The sequence below is a fragment of the Colias eurytheme genome, chromosome 17 (assembly GCF_061535395.1).
Source record: "Colias eurytheme isolate Ceu_HAF_F1 chromosome 17, ilColEury1 Martin Lab GWU primary, whole genome shotgun sequence".
NCBI lineage: Eukaryota > Metazoa > Arthropoda > Insecta > Lepidoptera > Pieridae > Colias > Colias eurytheme.
In genome coordinates, this window is record NC_142996.1 from 1,691,886 (window position 1) to 1,708,778 (window position 16,893).

Consider the following 16,893-nt stretch of genomic DNA (forward strand, 5'->3'; position numbering starts at 1 on the left):
ACTTTTCTATCGTCATCTCTAGAGCAATACTATAGTGATATTTTATGTTTGGGAATACAAAAGAATAAAATAAATTTAATAAACTAGAAGAAAGTAATAAATTGTAATATAAACATTATTTATTATTTAAAACTCAATAATTATTTCAAGGTACATACTATTAAGTATACTTAGATAATTAAATTATATTGACTGTTGTTCAGTAGTGCAATCTTTGTAATGTTCTGACCAGTGAGATGGTTCTTTCCCAAATGCCTGAAATATTAAAACATGTGTTAAATAATAATTCTTAAACAAATTACTTAACAATATAATTTTGAAATTTCTTCCCAAATAGAAATAAATGTTTACATTATATTTTTAAAGGAGAGTTATGTTTTTAAATATATGTTTGTATGTATATTTCTTTGGCGCCCTACAAACTAAACCACTGGACGGATTTTGACTCATGAGGTATGGTTGTAATCATCAGAATTGTGGTAGTGAAATAGGCTACTTATGTTAACACTAGCTTTCCGCCCGCGGCTTCGCCCGCGTTTTGAAAGAAAAACCCGCATAGTTCCCGTTCCCGTGGGATTTCCGGGATGAAACCTATCCTATGTGTTAATCCGCGTTACCCTCTATATGTGTGCTAAATTTTATTGTAATCGGTTCAGAATTATTTGCGTGAAAGAGTAACAAACACACACACACACACATCCTCACAAACTTACGCATTTATAATATTAGTAGCATTGAAAATAATTGTTTATGTGTCTCTCAAACAGCCAGAAAAAAATTACATTTCTGAGAGGTAATTTTTAAGATGTGAAGAAATATGCTTAGCAAATACATACTTGTGCAACCTTTTTTAAGAGAAATATCTTTGGAACCTCCTCTATTGCCCGCCGTCCCCATTCAAAGAGATATTTAGCCAAATCACCTTCACCAACCTGAAAATATTTAAAAGATGATTAATCAAAGTTATTATTTAAAAATAAACAATATTATTGCATTAAGAAATATTAATATTTCTCATTTCCATAATACTCGGGTACCACCAGAAGGACGGTACCCGGATCTTTGGAAGGCTTACGTGGGGACACGGATCCAACACGCAGAGGCCCTTTCGGAGAATTTTAATGTGTTGTGGGACACCAGCCGCAGCCTGCCCATGACTGCACTATAGAGATACAGTCCTAGGCAGTCCGCGGCCGATGTAGGACTATTGCAGGGTATGGAAATTTAATAACTGGGTTATGGATTGGGATGCTAAATGGACTGGTATTGGGGACTATGGGAAACTATGGCACCTGCCTTTCTACTAAAAGAAAGTAAAAATATGTTGGCAGGTGGTGACTCGCCCTCTCACTGTATGGGCCCCCGAAATAAGTCGCTGCAATAGTGCGACAAGGGGGCAACATATTGTGAGCAGCTAAGGGTGGAGAGGCGTCCCTGGACTTTAAACTACGATCACGCGCTCCCTGAGGGTCCAGCATCACGTGCCCACTCGCCACTTACGATTCGCATCCACCCTTCGAGCTAAAAGCTCTCGCGACTCCACTCTGGCCGGCCGGTTAAGGCAAGCCAGAGGTGGGGGGTCCTGTCCTCGTCAGGCTTCACTCCGACCGGTCGGTGAAGGCAAGCCGGAGATGAAGACGGGGGCCTCCCCCGGGAGCACTCGGTTCCCGCGGGGTCGCTACTCCCCGACACCCCGCCACAAGGTGTCCTGCGGGTTGACTGATTGCACGGGTGGAATATCTGTTGTCACGTAGACAATAGATATTCCAACCGCGGGCGATGGGGTCGTCACATCCCTACGCCCATATTAATATTATTATTAATATTAATTAAGTTTTATGGTGTGTTTTACAATTTAATTATTTCTGATAATCTATACAACTGTAAAGTTCCATCTGAAACTGTAAAATAGTTTTTGATGAAAGTACATAACAAACATTGTTCGTTACAAAATTTTGCATTTTTAATATTAATAGGATTGTCTATCTCTTAACACAAAACAATGAAATCCTAAAAACTTACCTTTGAATATTTCAGATACTGTTGTCTAGTAAAAAGATGAGTTAGGGTCTTTCGACCTGCAAAGTCGTTTTCTTCCAGTAAACCAGTTTCTGCCAGAAAACTCCACATATCATCTGAAATTATTTATTTATACACATTTAATTTAGTATACACTAGCGGTCCGCCCCGGCTTCGCCCGTGGTACCTACATGTTTAAACTATCCATCTCTCAAGTTGGATCGAACTGCACATGGTGTGCGAATTTTATTATAATCGGTTAAGTGGTTAAGGAGTCCATTGTGGACACACATTGTGACACGAGATTTATAATATATATTTAGTAAACATATGGCCTGGACCCTCATAGGAGGCCTGTATCCCAGCAGTGGGAACGTATATGGACCGAAAATGATGAATTTGCCGATGATAATGATGATGAATTTAGTAAACTTGTGCATCAGTAGCAAGCTAGATCAATGTGATATTTAATTTTTTAATACATGTAGATGGAGACTAACCATTAAAAAAAAACGAAAAAAAAAACTGGCACTATTACAGTTTGTTTTTTCTATATAATTTTTTTAAGCTATTGCATAGCTTCTATCGCGGGCCTTGATTGCGGGGACCGAATCCTGAAATTACGTAACGAAAAACCTCACGCTCCCCACTCCGACGGGCGCGCAGGTGTGGCTTGAAAGCACGCTATGGAATAGCTTTACCACGGCAGTCCCTGAGTGCCACACGTCTTTTTAATTGTTATAGCAATGCCAGTTACACTATTAGAATTTAACAAGAGCGCTTTACAGCTTAATTATGAATAATATATATGTGTTGAAAAGGAATAACCATTTAAAATAAATACCTTCTTTCACAGGAGCTCTACTCATTAGAATATGTGTTAGCGCAGCTATAAGCAGCTGACGTTGATGTGTGTCTATTGTAGTTGAGAGCAATGACCCTTCACTTGGTTCTGCGAGCACTAATATATATTGTATACCACTCTTTGAGTCAACTTGCACTATCTTGTAACCATATATCTGTAACATAATAAGAGAATAGATATAATATGATTTTTTAGTGACATTACACAGCAACCGCGAACAAACTCATACAAAACAGTTTGATTTATTTCTTGTGTATATATTATTTAGGTATAGGGGTAGGCAAATTATTTTATATATTTCTGAGTAACATGGTTATGAACTGGCAGAACAATATTTGCAATATTTTCGTTATATTCGTCTATTTTAATGTTCGTTAGATGTGATTTGAAGTACCTAAATGTAAATTTCTCTTAACCTTTTTTAAAATCTTCTCAGCTTCCCGGATAATTGCATTAACTTGCGAGGTAGATACTTGGGAAGTGCTGTTTAAAAATTTTATAATATCAACACGTTTTATGGGTATTTTACTTCCTTCCCGGCACAAAATATAACGAACACATTCGTTTATAGCGTCACCCAAATTATCAAAAGATTCGTCCGCATTACTTCTACTGGGCCTAGGCATTTTTGCGACTTATTTAGTGTACAAATTTATTAATTTTCATTACACAACAGACTTATAAATAAAAGGAAATTTACAATAAAATGTTTATATTTTTGTTTACAAGCTCAAATGAATACAGTGAATGTCAGTATGACATTTCTGATTTTCTAGTGTCTATTCCTTCCTCTATGTATATATTTAATATTGTTCTCTATTATCTGTATTTTGTAATTTTTTGTGCGTCTAAAACAAAAATCTTGTTTTGTAAGCTAAGTTCGGTCAAATAATAGTTGATATTTTCAATAAGTAAAATTCATTAACCCGGCACACTTTATTTAGGTACCAATTATTGATACCACATTGATATAATATTACATTCATAGCATATTATCCTTTGTCTAAACCAGCGCCATTATTTGAAATGTTACAGCAGCCGGACACTTTTTTATATTTTATACTGTATGAGATGACTCTCCTTACCTCTACCCTCCATACTCCAGAGTCCAGACCAAGAAGCTTATATTTAATACACTGGAGATTTCAGTATGAACATTAACTTGTAACAAGAAAATATGACATGGAATGACGCCTGTATGTTTTTTTATTCCTATAACACCAACTTGGCAAGTTATGACTCTCCTTACCTCTACCCTCTACCCTCCATACTCCAGACCAAGCTCCAGACCAAAAAAAATGTAATCTATGGCCGCTGCAAAGAGTATTTTATAAAATTGCCGCCTGTCGTAAACGGGCAGATTACAAATTTATACTATGTAGATACTTTAAGATTTTCTGTTTGGATGTTCTAGCCAAGTTTGTGCACTTTGATTGGAATTATTTGTCTATGGTGGATTATTTTTACCATAGTCGTTCACCATCGAATCTAGTATCTACTAATCATCATGATTCCGTTATCTTCGATTACCGGTTCACGGCTGGCATTACATATTATTATTATTATACAATATATATTATTATCTGTGGCGGGCATTCCGAACTTGGCAGCTTAGATAAAACACTGTATATAAATGCCTGGTAGATGGTGCTGTAGTATGTGGTTCAGTCGGGTTCAGTTGAGTGTTATTACGGACAAGAGCGCTAATTTTTAAATCGTAAGTAATATTTACGTCTATTTTTAATCATATATTTATTCGACCCTTATGGGTTTAGGTTGTTTAAATTACGAACAATATTATTGTTAATGTTTTACTTAGGATTCGTCTATAATTATATAGTTCTTATTATAAAAATTAAGGAAGTTTTAACGGATTTTAAACTTTCAAAATCTGTTAAAAATAATTTTAAATGTAAAATAGGTACCTACTCGCGTAATGTTAAACAAAAAAAAACCATGTTTTAATAAAAAAAAAAGTGTTTTTTAACTGATTAGGTCTCATTAAAATATAAACGAAGGATTAAAAACCGATTTACTTTCTCTTAAAAAAATATTGGAATTAAAAATTAACTGTATTTAAGAAACTGTCATGTCGCCGTGTTTGTTAGTTAAGTTATAATAGTTTAAATTTGTATCGGTTTAACGACGTGTTTTAGTTTATTTACGCGAAAATTAAGGATACTGTGACATTTTTTTTTACTTTTATATCCGGCATAAAACATGAAGACTAAAGAATAATTACTGATCGAACGAACAATTTTAAAATCGAAAAAATATCATAATATGTAATAGATGACTTATTTTTTATTTATAATAATAAAATGACTCCGAGACATACGATCTCGAAAGTCATAAGCCAGAATTAAAGAAACTAAATGAAAGTACCTTTTTAGAATCCAAAAATAAACCAAATTTGAAAGTTTTAGATTCAAGATTTACGATTTATTTTAACTAATAATTATTTAAAAAAAAAACCTTTTTTGTCTGTAGGTAATTAAGAATCGGTAAATAATCGACAAACAATTTACAATTTGGTTAACTTTATTTTGCTTGTAGATATCCGGCTATCTGAAATTTAATTTTCTCTGCTATCGTCTAAATTCAAAGCTATAGTACCATGTTAAAATTTTATGCACTTTTTTGTTATTTTAACGTTCAATCTGACAAAAAAATCATTTAATATTTTCCTAGATGAAGAAAATATGTGGAATATTTTTGTTAGTATATTCGATATACATAACTATATAGATGAAAAATAAATCAAATAAAACCAACAAACGTATTTTCAAGGTCTCAACGTCTATTAGATTTCAATTGAGTTACAATTATAGCGTTATGTGTAGTATAAGTATTCACGAGTAGTCACATTCAAATTGGAACATTCTGGATCTAGGATATAAGCTAATAGATTCTAGACTCACTTCACCCACAATACGATGGGATAAAAGAGTCAATTATATCCGATCTAAGGTTTATTCAATCAAGGGCCGATTTTTCAATGCTTGGATAAAACTTATCCGTCCAATAAAGTATTAGGTACACGATAATATAAAAATGTCACGTAAACTGTGAAATACGGGCAATTAGAATACGTTTTTAAAATGGTAGTTTTATACATTATTCGACGAATAAGTTTTATCCAAGCCCTTATTGAAAAATCGCCCCCCAGACAATGTAAAGTTCATATCTTTCAATCTATTGTTGATATTACAGTCTATTTGTGTCAATCGATTGACCTTGTGGTATTTATTTGTCTATCGGATTTAGGAAGTCATTTTTAAATTTTAATAGTTATCCCAAAGTTATCGGTATCAAAAATGAATAGGTATGGGAAATCTAATTAAAAATATAAAATGTTATTTATTTGATGCAAAAAGAATAATAAAAACACATTAAAGCAGTACTCCTAATACTTAATATGTATTGTTATTTTAGCATCCATGATCCAACTTATTGAAATGGCGCAAAAACACAGTTTTAACAAACATATTTATATTGTATACGATTTTATGCAAGTTTCTATTTTCAGATGCCGAAGGTTGTATTGAAATACTTGACGCTGAAGGCCCTCGGAGAGCCCATCAGGCTTCTCCTAACGTATGTAGGCCAGGAGTTCGAAGACGAAAGATGGACCTATGAACAACTGTACGGCCGCAGAGATTGTGAGTAAAAGAATTAACTATAATACAATCCGGAGACATCACCCTTCCTTTTCTTCTTTATTCAATACTAGGTTTCCGCCCGCGGCTTAACGCCCGCGCAGTCAAAAAAAACCCGAATAGTTCCCGTTCCCGTGGGATTTCCGGGATTGCGTCATTTTCCCGGAATAAAAAGTAGCCTATGTCCTTTCTCGGGTATCAACATATCTCCATACCAAATTTCATGAAAATTGGTTCAGTAGTTTAGGCGTGATTGAGTAACAGACAGACAGAGTTACTTTCGCATTTATAATATTAGTTTGGATGTACATCCGTACACGGTACAATTTCTTTCTTCATTCCATACATTAAGTCAGCAATCCATTTGTAGAGGCGTAGAGTCTGCAATAGCCTTAGAGAATAGAAAGAATTGGTAATTTCGATGTGGAATGGTCTAGATACATTTATTTAGGAACATAATTATTTCAATACATTACTTCGTTTTATCAGAGCTTAAATTGCACGCCTCATAAGCGAAGCGTTGAGGTGGGTACTACTGTCACTTCGCGCAAAACATCTGATTTTTCAAACTTAAAATGTCTTTATGTATCATACATTGCACTTGTAAGATAATACATACACACACATATTAAGAAAAAACACTATTTTTAACGTTCATGATATTTTTGATGTCATTTTTGTTATTTAAACTAGTTAAAAAACAGTTTAAAAAAGTTCTGTCTTGGACGTCCGTGTGTCTGTATGTGCGGATCCTTTTTCTTGTTAACACGATAGCGACCGAAATACTTTACTAAAAGAGTCTTTTTTTTTCTCTTACGCTTGAGTATGCTCAGGAATAGAACCCTTTCATTTTTCAGGGTCTGATTCGATGTGGTTTAATTGTTATTAAATAAACAAAAATAATAATTAATAAATATTTATTAAAAAAAAATTATGAGGCGTGCACTTTTGGATTTTCCAAATTATTTTTTCTTTAAGACTCAAATCATAGTGATAAGGAGCTAACTTGTGACCATTTCCTACAATATGGCCGACCTTGTTGACTCGTGTTTGGATAGATTAAAATAACCGTACATTTGAATAAAAAAATCATCAAGGTTATGGCTTTTTTTTAATTCTTACGGTACTACATTTACTAAAGTTATGGAGGTATTTTTGGTATAACTTGTAAATCTGGAAAAATTCAGAAAGTTGGAGAGAGACATAAGGCGCGGGACATATACAAGCGGCGCGGCGCGCATCGGGCGCACCGCGGGCGCACTGCCGGCGCGCATCGGGCGCGCTGTTGGCGTCCGAAAATGATATTTATATAGAGTGGTTAAATGCATTTTCTTCATGCATAATTTAGTAAAATTATGTTTTTTGTGCTAAAAGAGATTAACATTAATTTGAAAGTAACGATTTTGTTTTGATAATTCCTTGTAAGTAAATAGCGAGGATAACCCCACGATTGCAAATATATCTTTGTTGGAAATGTTGGAATTTACTTGGAAAATTTTATAGTACTTTTAAAGTAATTTTAAAGTAGTACTGGTGTAATGATGGAAGAAAAGAAGGTTAAAATAACACAAAATTTATATTGTACTAGCGGTCCGCCCCGGCTTCGCCCGTGGTACATATTTCGCAATAAAAGGTAGCCTATGTTCTTTCTCAGGGTCTAAAGATTATCTGTGCCAAATTTCATCAAAATCGGTCCAGTACCTAGTTTATGCGTGAAAACCATACATACATACATACATACATACATACAAACCTTTCCTCTTTATAATATTAGTATAGATAAAATATGGTTTTCAAACACAGGTTTACATTTAAACCATATAAATCTTATCATTAAAATCTCAGTTCAAAAGTATTTACAGTACTGATCATTCCACAATATTATTACAATTACAAATAAATAAAAAACACAATCAAAATCAGGATTATCTTTATTTCTGACATTGTAAATACATGGGAACTTTCATTATGCTCTTCTTCATTTTCACTTTCCCTACTGCCATCACCTGTGTAAATCATTTCATCGATTAATTCAATTCACCTTTAAAAACAAAACGAAGAAGGGTATGTAATAGCAGCTCTATATAATTCCACACAGAGAGAACACATTTTTGACTGACAGGCTACCGTCTCCTACCACCCGATTTGTTTTTGATTGTGTATGACCGTGAATTGACCTCTATTTGGATGCGATGGGGGAAGCGCGCCTGCGGTACGCCTGCGGTACGCCCGCGGCGCAACCGTGGCGTGCCGCCTCGTCGCCTTTCCAAAATTCTTTCATACAAAATGTATAAGAAGGACGTGGTGCAAAACAGATTCAAGAGGTGCGCTTATGGCACGCCCGCGCCCGCGCCGCTTGTGTTTGACCCGCGCCTAAAATATGTTTACCGCGCTGAAATGTTCATTTCCATGAAAATTTATATTGACCACACGAGCGAAGCTACGGGAACTGCTGTGATAAGAACAAAGCTTGAACACATAAAAACAACATACAAGCATCACATCTAATATTCTTGAACTAAGTTGACACGTCGTACAGTTTTTCCACTGTATTATTTTTACAATAATTTTGCTTATCACACTATTTATTACTTTTTTCTGTGATGCAGTGATTCCCTTCGGCCAATTGCCAGTGCTAGAAATAGACGGCAAGCAGTACGCGCAGAGCCTCGCGATTGGCCGCTACCTCGGCCGCAAGTACGGGCTCGTCGGTGATAACCCAGAACAGGACTTCGAGATCGACCAGAATGTCGACTTCTTATACGACATTAGAGGCAGTAAGTTGTGAATAAAAGTAATTACTACGTACGTGGCAGAATCGCTGTGTTATCGCGATGAATGGAAGAACGATCACATTTAACGTGTCTGATGTTCTGGGCATGCACTTTTTGTATTTAAATGTAGATTGATTAATACGCATCATTTAAGAAGGTCGAGATAACCTATTTACTTTAATAATTTAGCTTGCTCTTGGTAAGATTTTTTAAAATCTGTCCAGTACTTTCAAGTTTAGGTAACAAACATTAAAACATAGGTACCAACGACGAGAATCGATTTATAGTATAAAAATGGAAAAATAGTAATTGTTGATTCCGCAATACAGGAGCAGCGACTGTGCACTACGAACAGGACCCGGAAATAAAGGCGAGGAAACACGCAGAAAACACAAAGAATTGGTATCCAGTGCTCTTGAAGAAACTAGACGATATTATCAAGGAGAACAATGGACATCTTGCGGCAGGCAAGGTGGGTTATATGTTTGTTAATCTAAAGAAAATAGTTCAACGAAAAAAAATCCAAATAAAATCGCCATTCCATCAGGACAAAATATGACCAATAAATTCAATGAGCTGCTCAAACTTGAGGGTCAAACGTTAAAGTTTTGGGTAGACAATACATAAAAGAGTAGGATTGCAATATGAGGACTTTAATACATAGTAAACATAATTCATTACAATTCATTTTTTAATCCATCAGGCCCCGGAATCACAGACACAATAGAAAATCTATTGCGTCGTGGCCCGATCGGGCCGTTCGGGGCTCAATGGGTTAAGTGATCTAAAGTGAAGAAATTAGTATCTCAACTTACATAACAGAAAAGCTTCAAAGTCTAACCATAAATAATGAATTCTAGCTGACCTGGGTGGACTTTGTGTTTGCGGGCATGTTCGACCACCTGCGGGTGATGCTGCAGATGCCGGACCTGGGCCAGCAGTACCCGCGCTTCCAGCAGCTCGTGGACTCCATCTACACCATCCCCCAGATCAAGGCCTTCAGCTACAAGGCGCCCAAGTGTGTCATGTAGACTCTGCTCCTCATTGACCATACCAATCTTAGTTTACTTTGAGTGGAGTGTGATATTGTAACTGTGCCAAAGGCAAATGTAATATAGTCAGTATCACACAGTGCCCTATGTTATAAAATAACTACAAAGTGCATTTATTTCTATACTAGCTTTCCTTATTAAAACCTATCCTATGTCCTTTCTCGGGTATCAAAATATCTCTATACCAAATTTCATGCAAATTGGTTCAGTAGTTAAGGCGTGATTGAGTAACAGACAGACAGACAGAGTTACTTTCGCATTTATAATATTAGTATAGGTAAACCAGAATCTGATGGCAATTAGGGAAATCAAAATTTTGAGTGTGCAACCCTAGGGAAAATGGACTGAACGATCTTGATACTGCTTAGTTTTTATTTTGTCCTCAACATCATTAGTCACATTACATATGTGAACAATACTGTACTTAATAATGAGATATCCACTTAATATTATGTAGGTACATACTTACATGTATAATGTACATATTACTTTTATAGGTATAGGTAATACATATTATTATTTACACATACCTATATTTGTATATTCATTATCATTATGCCATGTAAAAATATGGATGTAATGATAATACAGATCAAAACTAGATTGCTTATATTTTTTTATAAAATAAAATAAAAATAATATAAAACTATGTTTATTTTCGTAAGTATTAACAGATACACACATTATAAAATTCACTTTAACAGCTTGGACTTGACGAATAGCCGCATTGGAAACTCCTGTAATAAGTTATCATAAAATTATATTGTAATCAACAAACAATATATATTATAGTTACCTACTTATAATATTTTTAATTTAAAGTACCAAAACGGGTAAGTCCAATTTACCAATAAAATATTCAAAATTTAAAATTGTGATGTGTTTGACCCTTCTTCATCGAATGTTTTTCTATACACATTATAAACAACACCTCTTGCTTGTGATCGCAGCGGCTTTTTCGACATTTTCGAAGATTTTTTAGACAAAATCCTAAAAATTATTCATCAATTGCAAAGAAAACAAATAATTTGACAACCAATTTGATAGTTGTCAAATAAAGTTGCCACATGAAAATCTCTTATTTCATAAATATAAATAAGTATGCCATCAGATTCTGGTAGACCTATATGGATTATATTTTTATTAGAATAAGCTTTAACCTTGTTATCTTGTTATGTTTTAAAAATAAATTAAAAACCATATGAAATTTGTTTTATTTATGACCATTGACCGGCTATAGTTAATCTGTAGTAAAAATTATAACTAGCTCCCGGGTTGTTATATTATTTTATTTGTTTAAAATGTTATATCAATAACTATCAGGTAATGTTTTTGGTGGGATCATATCTCAGAGAAGCTATCTTACATTACATTAAAATTTGACAGCACGCTATCAACGGGACTTCTTTCGTGGCATAAGCCACACAAAAACACGGTGTTATTAGTTTCAGCCACAAGCGTACCTGAGTGTGCGGTTGAGTTGGTGTACTTGTTACATATCGATATAGAAGTTTTCATCGTAAGTAATATTTGCTCTTAAACGGCTATACTTATTTTAATAAAAATAAAGCTAATCCATACTTCCATACTTAATATTATAAATGCGAAAGTAACTCTGTCTGTCTGTCTGTTACTCAATCACGCCTAAACTACTGAACCAATTTGCATGAAATTTGGTATGGAGATATTTTGATACCCGAGAAAGGACATAGGCTTCCTTTTATTGCGAAATATGTACCACGGGCGAAGCCGGGGCGGACCTCTAGTAGGTATATATTTTTTGTCACGTATGCCTATTGAGCTTAATAATTGTATAAAAATATACATTTTTTATTTATAATAAAATCTATAGAAACCTGCACGACCGGTATAAACATGTTCAAATTTAATGTAAACATAGGTTTTTCTAATTTTCAATGATGTTAATTTTAGTTATTCATTATATTGCCTTTAAAATTGAATTTCTAATCACATAAGTTGTTTCCTTGATAACACACACATGAGGTGTTGTTTGGATAAGTTGTATAGATAATAAAATGTAGAACCGGCTATTCCTAAACGTGTAGATTAAAATTGAGTCCATGATTAAGGTAGGTACTGTATTTTTCAAGTTTCCAGAACAAAATGCCTAAGGTTGTAGTCCGATACTTCGAAGGGAAGGCCCTTGGAGAGCACATAAGGACTCTCCTCGCGTATGGAAACCAGGAGTTCGAAGACATAAGAATACCCTTCGATCAGTGGCCCGCCCACAAACCATGTGAGTAAAAGAATATACGTTAAATTAAGTTGTAAAGATATGTGGTAAATAATAATTATAGGCAACAACTTCAATTACGCTCTCAATAATTTTGCCACATAAATGTTTCTCGTTAGGTGCAGGCATGACTTGCATAAACTTCGTGTAGGTACTTAATTGAATCACATAATATTATCATCTGTTCATTTTGATGTGTATGTCGCGGGCAAATTGCATAATTTGGCCGTTTACAAACGCCGTCGCCAGTTTACTAACGCGCGGTATTTTGTAATTTTTATGAAAATTTATTTTTTCTAAACGTCCACAAGGAAGCGGTTGCGTGGCGACGGCTATTTGCGTGTAATTAAAAAAAAAGCCCTACCTAATCCAGCCCCTTAGTGATACTAAAAAAAAATGCTGGCGTTACATACAAAGTAGGTACACATGTCAGAAGTGAAACTTGTTTACTATGCTAACTACGTTCGCCTTTTCTCACTCTTTCTCAATCGGCCTGGAGTGATAGCTCTCTCCTACTTATTCGAAAAAAAAAACGTTTCGAAACATACACTATGCCTGTATTTCAAAACATTTATCGTTTTGAAATACAAGCATAGTGTATGTTTGATATCTATTAACCTTGAAACTAAATTGCCACCTACAGTTTTTCCGTTCAAGTGTTAAGTACAAAAAGTACATTAGAATATAAAAACAATTTACATACTTACTACACCTCTATATGTATTTAAGTCATACTTTCAAATATGTAGTACATTTTCTTCCAATTTTCTGAAAATTAAATTTTCTATTTAATTAAATTTTCTATAACCTTTTATCATGTAGGATTACTTAGAATCGACAGTCAATGTATTTTTTTTCCTTTTTTATGCTTTAGCGACTCCCTTTGGCGCAATGCCAGTGCTGGAGATAGACGGCAAGCAGTACGCGCAGAGCCTCGCGATTGGCCGCTACCTCGGCCGCAAGTACGGGCTCGTCGGCGACGACGCGGAACAGGACTTCGAGATCGACCAAAATGTCGACTTTGTGAACGACATCAGAGCCAGTGAGTCAAGTCAATAGTATGTTCAGGTGGTAATTTAAGGAAAAAAATATAAAAAATGTATATTTTTTTTACAATTTTTTTACTAAAACTGGCCGTTAAGAGAAATCATTAAAAAATATAAAATTTTCCTCTTTATAATATTGATTCAAAAATATTCATTGTCGTGTCAAATACAGAGGCGGCGGTTGTTCAGTACGAACCGGACGCGGACATAAAGGCGAAGAAACACGCGGAAAACGTGAAGAATCTGTATCCAACGCTTTTGAAAAAACTCGATGAAATTATCAAGAAGAACAATGGACATATCGCCGCTGGCAAAGTGGGTTATTAATTATCGTAGATCGATATAAATTATTATACGTAGTTTTAAGACGATCTAATAATATTGTACCTTAATTAAATACCTATATGTGTGTGTTTAATTACGAAGTCAATTTTGATTATTATGTCTGTGATTATGTCCTTAGATTATGTCATTTGTTATAATATCTTTCCACAGTATCTTCCATATCTTCAGACTATCTACTATCTATTGAAATCTTAAGGATTTATTTTTAAAAAGAGTCTGGATGATAGCACAGATAAAATAATACTATACTATAGTAGATAGTAAAATTATCCGATATTATTTTTGCCGTGATAACGTTTTTAAAATCGTTTTAGTCGGGTGACATGTTCAGAAACTTGTGTCACACCAAAACCTCACGAGCGCGATCGCAGGTATAACGAGAGAGAGACGGACCGATCTCCCGTCTCATCTCGAGCGCTGCCACCAATTAGAAGTTATCACGTAAACATCTCGATCGTAAACCTATTTTACAAACAACCAATTTTTTTTATTGGGAAAGTAACGATTTTGCGTCCTTTTTATTTTTTGAAGTGAAACGGTCGAATTGTTCATTGGCAATTTTTTATGTCATCATGGTAAGCGGTACCATGATGACATAAAAAAATGAAGTCAGTATCAGTAGGCTTAGTTAACCGTAAATATACCAGTTTCCTTGACGAGTCCATGATTATTTTTGATCACAGCTCACCTGGGCCGACTTCGTCTTCGCGGGCATGTTTGACTACCTGAAGCTGATGCTGCAAATGCCAGACTTGGAGAAGCAGTACCCAAGCTTCCAGCAGGTCGTGGACGCGGTGTACACCATACCGAAGGTTAAGGCCTTCAGCGACAAGGCGCCCAAGTGCATCGCATAGTTTTTATGGTTTTTATAGACTTTAGAGTTTAGACCATAGACTATCCTGGGCAGTTTTCTACGTACTATGATAATATTTCGTCAGAAAAAATGTTAAAAAAAAATTATTTTTTTATTTACAGTAACTAGGTATATTTTAAGTATTTACCTAGGTAAATTACTAAATTTGGCAAAATAAACAATAACGTCCATTGTACATTATAATGGTTATTAAAATGTTGAAGTATTATTACAGCTTTGTATTTTTAAAATTAATTATAAATTTAAAAACAAATGCAAATTGTTTTATTTTTCCTTTAATATTATGTTGTACAAATCCTATAATATGCCTCAGATAAATGCTGCAGCCACACTATGCTCCTCGCGCGAACAAACGACATTTCAAAAAACACACAATGTAGGTACTGAATGGACATTGATGAAACTGTTTAAAATATAATGATTCATTTGAGGTGAACAGAAAAAAATACACATTCATATATTATAAGTTAACAGTAAAAGTTTTCTTTGGTGCATTTACATCAAACGAACATAGAGCTAGAGCAAGAGTATTCTTTCGTGATCTTTCGATCGCACTAATAGACCGGACTCTCAGTGGAGTTTCGTTTGCAAAAATAGAGAAACTGTAAGAAATGTTATAGTATGCTATATATTCGTGATCTACTCAATAAGCTCTTTCATTTGATACCCCACACGGCATGTTTCGGAAATTTTTATTTTTTTCTTTGTATGCCATATTTAATTACCGGGGTGGGGAGAGGGGGACCACAAAGCTGGTTGGCAACATCTGTCTATAGGATGTCTGGGATCTATACAATATATATCAGAAGTCAGATTTAGGTCCGCTATTTTTGCAAACGAACATCTCCTTGGAGCCTGCTCTATAAGAACAACGAACGAATGCTATTTACACTAGAGGAATTTGACATAGTGGGTTTATAAATTATAATGAGTATTCGCTCATTTTATGTAATTGCACCGAGAACTTTAATAATAGGTTAATTTCAAAAGTTTTTTGTAATTGACAGTTTAATCATGAATACAAAAAATAGTCAGACTGTCTAGGGGCCGATTTTTCAATGCTTGGATAAAACTTATTCGTCGAATAATGTACTTTTATAAACGTATTCTAATTGCCCCTATTTGATAGTTTATGTGACATTTTAATATTATCGTGTAATACTTTATTGGACGGATAAGTTTTATCCAAGCATTGAAAAATCGGCCCGAATAATTTAATCGTGTGCCCCTAGACAGTGCCTTTCTATTAGCGTAAAGTTGAATAGAATAGATTATGAATGTATGAGATTGACGTTTCATTACGACGACGACGACGATTGATTACGTCAATCTCATACATTCATAATTTATTCTATTCAACTTTACGCTAATAGAAAGCCACTTGTCTAGGGGGGCTGTACTTTATAGTACAGTACTTAATTTAATTTAATAATGGATACTGGATACTGTGCGTACTTAGCGGAGACCGCTGTAGTTTGAACCTGGCTTTAACTTAGACATGAATCAATATTCATTACTATATAAATAATAATTATCAAATATGGTATTATCTATACACACCAATCCCGTATATTTATTTTTAAAGTATTTTTATAGTCATGCATTTATACAAATTAACTGATAAAAATATACGTCGTCTAAAGATAAACATTCACGCTGTTACAAAATGATGTTATCATTTTTATTTTTACTTATATAAAACAGGTTTTGATGATGAGTAGCTACTTTTCGGAGAGTCATCATGCAACAATTCTTTAATAAAATTTATCTATATACATATATAAAAAATAAAAACTGGCTTATTGTTTGTCTGTCATATCCAATTTTTTTATTGGTGTTGCGCTTAATTTCCCCTTTGAGTGGAAGGGACTTTTGTATTAGGTATCTGGTGTATTGATACCTTCGATCCTCCCATTAGAAAGTTTTAGACTGGGCATTGGTAGAGTTCTTCTATTGGTTGGAGCAGAAGGAAACGTGACAACTGACATTGCACCAAAGCTAGTTT

The 16,893-nt window shown here is 34.5% G+C and overlaps 3 protein-coding genes across 4 annotated transcripts; 2 read left to right on the top strand and 1 right to left on the bottom strand.

Moving 5' to 3' along the window:
- Nucleotides 1-152: 152 nt before the first annotated feature.
- LOC149901013 (non-structural maintenance of chromosomes element 3 homolog) lies at nucleotides 153-3,978 on the bottom strand. Its single transcript, XM_090111533.1, has 5 exons — nucleotides 3,301-3,978; nucleotides 2,864-3,038; nucleotides 2,023-2,135; nucleotides 837-932; nucleotides 153-255 (listed from the first exon to the last, which is right to left on the bottom strand). Exons 1-5 carry the CDS (start codon nucleotides 3,508-3,510, stop codon nucleotides 184-186), a joined length of 666 nt encoding a protein of 221 aa, XP_089967659.1. The 5' UTR covers nucleotides 3,511-3,978; the 3' UTR covers nucleotides 153-183.
- A 577-nt stretch (nucleotides 3,979-4,555) lies between these two features.
- LOC149901014 (glutathione S-transferase 2-like) lies at nucleotides 4,556-10,495 on the top strand. The gene is made up of 5 exons (XM_090111534.1): nucleotides 4,556-4,601; nucleotides 6,414-6,546; nucleotides 9,153-9,320; nucleotides 9,647-9,789; nucleotides 10,178-10,495. The coding sequence occupies exons 2-5, from the start codon at nucleotides 6,414-6,416 to the stop codon at nucleotides 10,346-10,348; spliced, it is 615 nt and encodes a 204-aa protein (XP_089967660.1). The 5' UTR covers nucleotides 4,556-4,601; the 3' UTR covers nucleotides 10,349-10,495.
- Nucleotides 10,496-11,728: 1,233 nt separating this feature from the next.
- On the top strand, nucleotides 11,729-15,103 carry LOC149901015 (glutathione S-transferase 2-like). 2 transcript variants are annotated; one of them, XM_090111535.1, is made up of 5 exons: nucleotides 11,729-11,888; nucleotides 12,481-12,626; nucleotides 13,498-13,665; nucleotides 13,842-13,984; nucleotides 14,698-15,101. In XM_090111535.1, the coding sequence occupies exons 2-5, from the start codon at nucleotides 12,494-12,496 to the stop codon at nucleotides 14,866-14,868; spliced, it is 615 nt and encodes a 204-aa protein (XP_089967661.1). In that variant the 5' UTR covers nucleotides 11,729-11,888; nucleotides 12,481-12,493; the 3' UTR covers nucleotides 14,869-15,101. The 2 variants fall into 2 exon arrangements, with proteins under 2 accessions (XP_089967661.1, XP_089967662.1); XM_090111536.1 differs by having other exon boundaries at nucleotides 11,785-11,888; nucleotides 12,488-12,626; nucleotides 14,698-15,103.
- The last annotated feature ends 1,790 nt before the right edge of the window (nucleotides 15,104-16,893 follow it).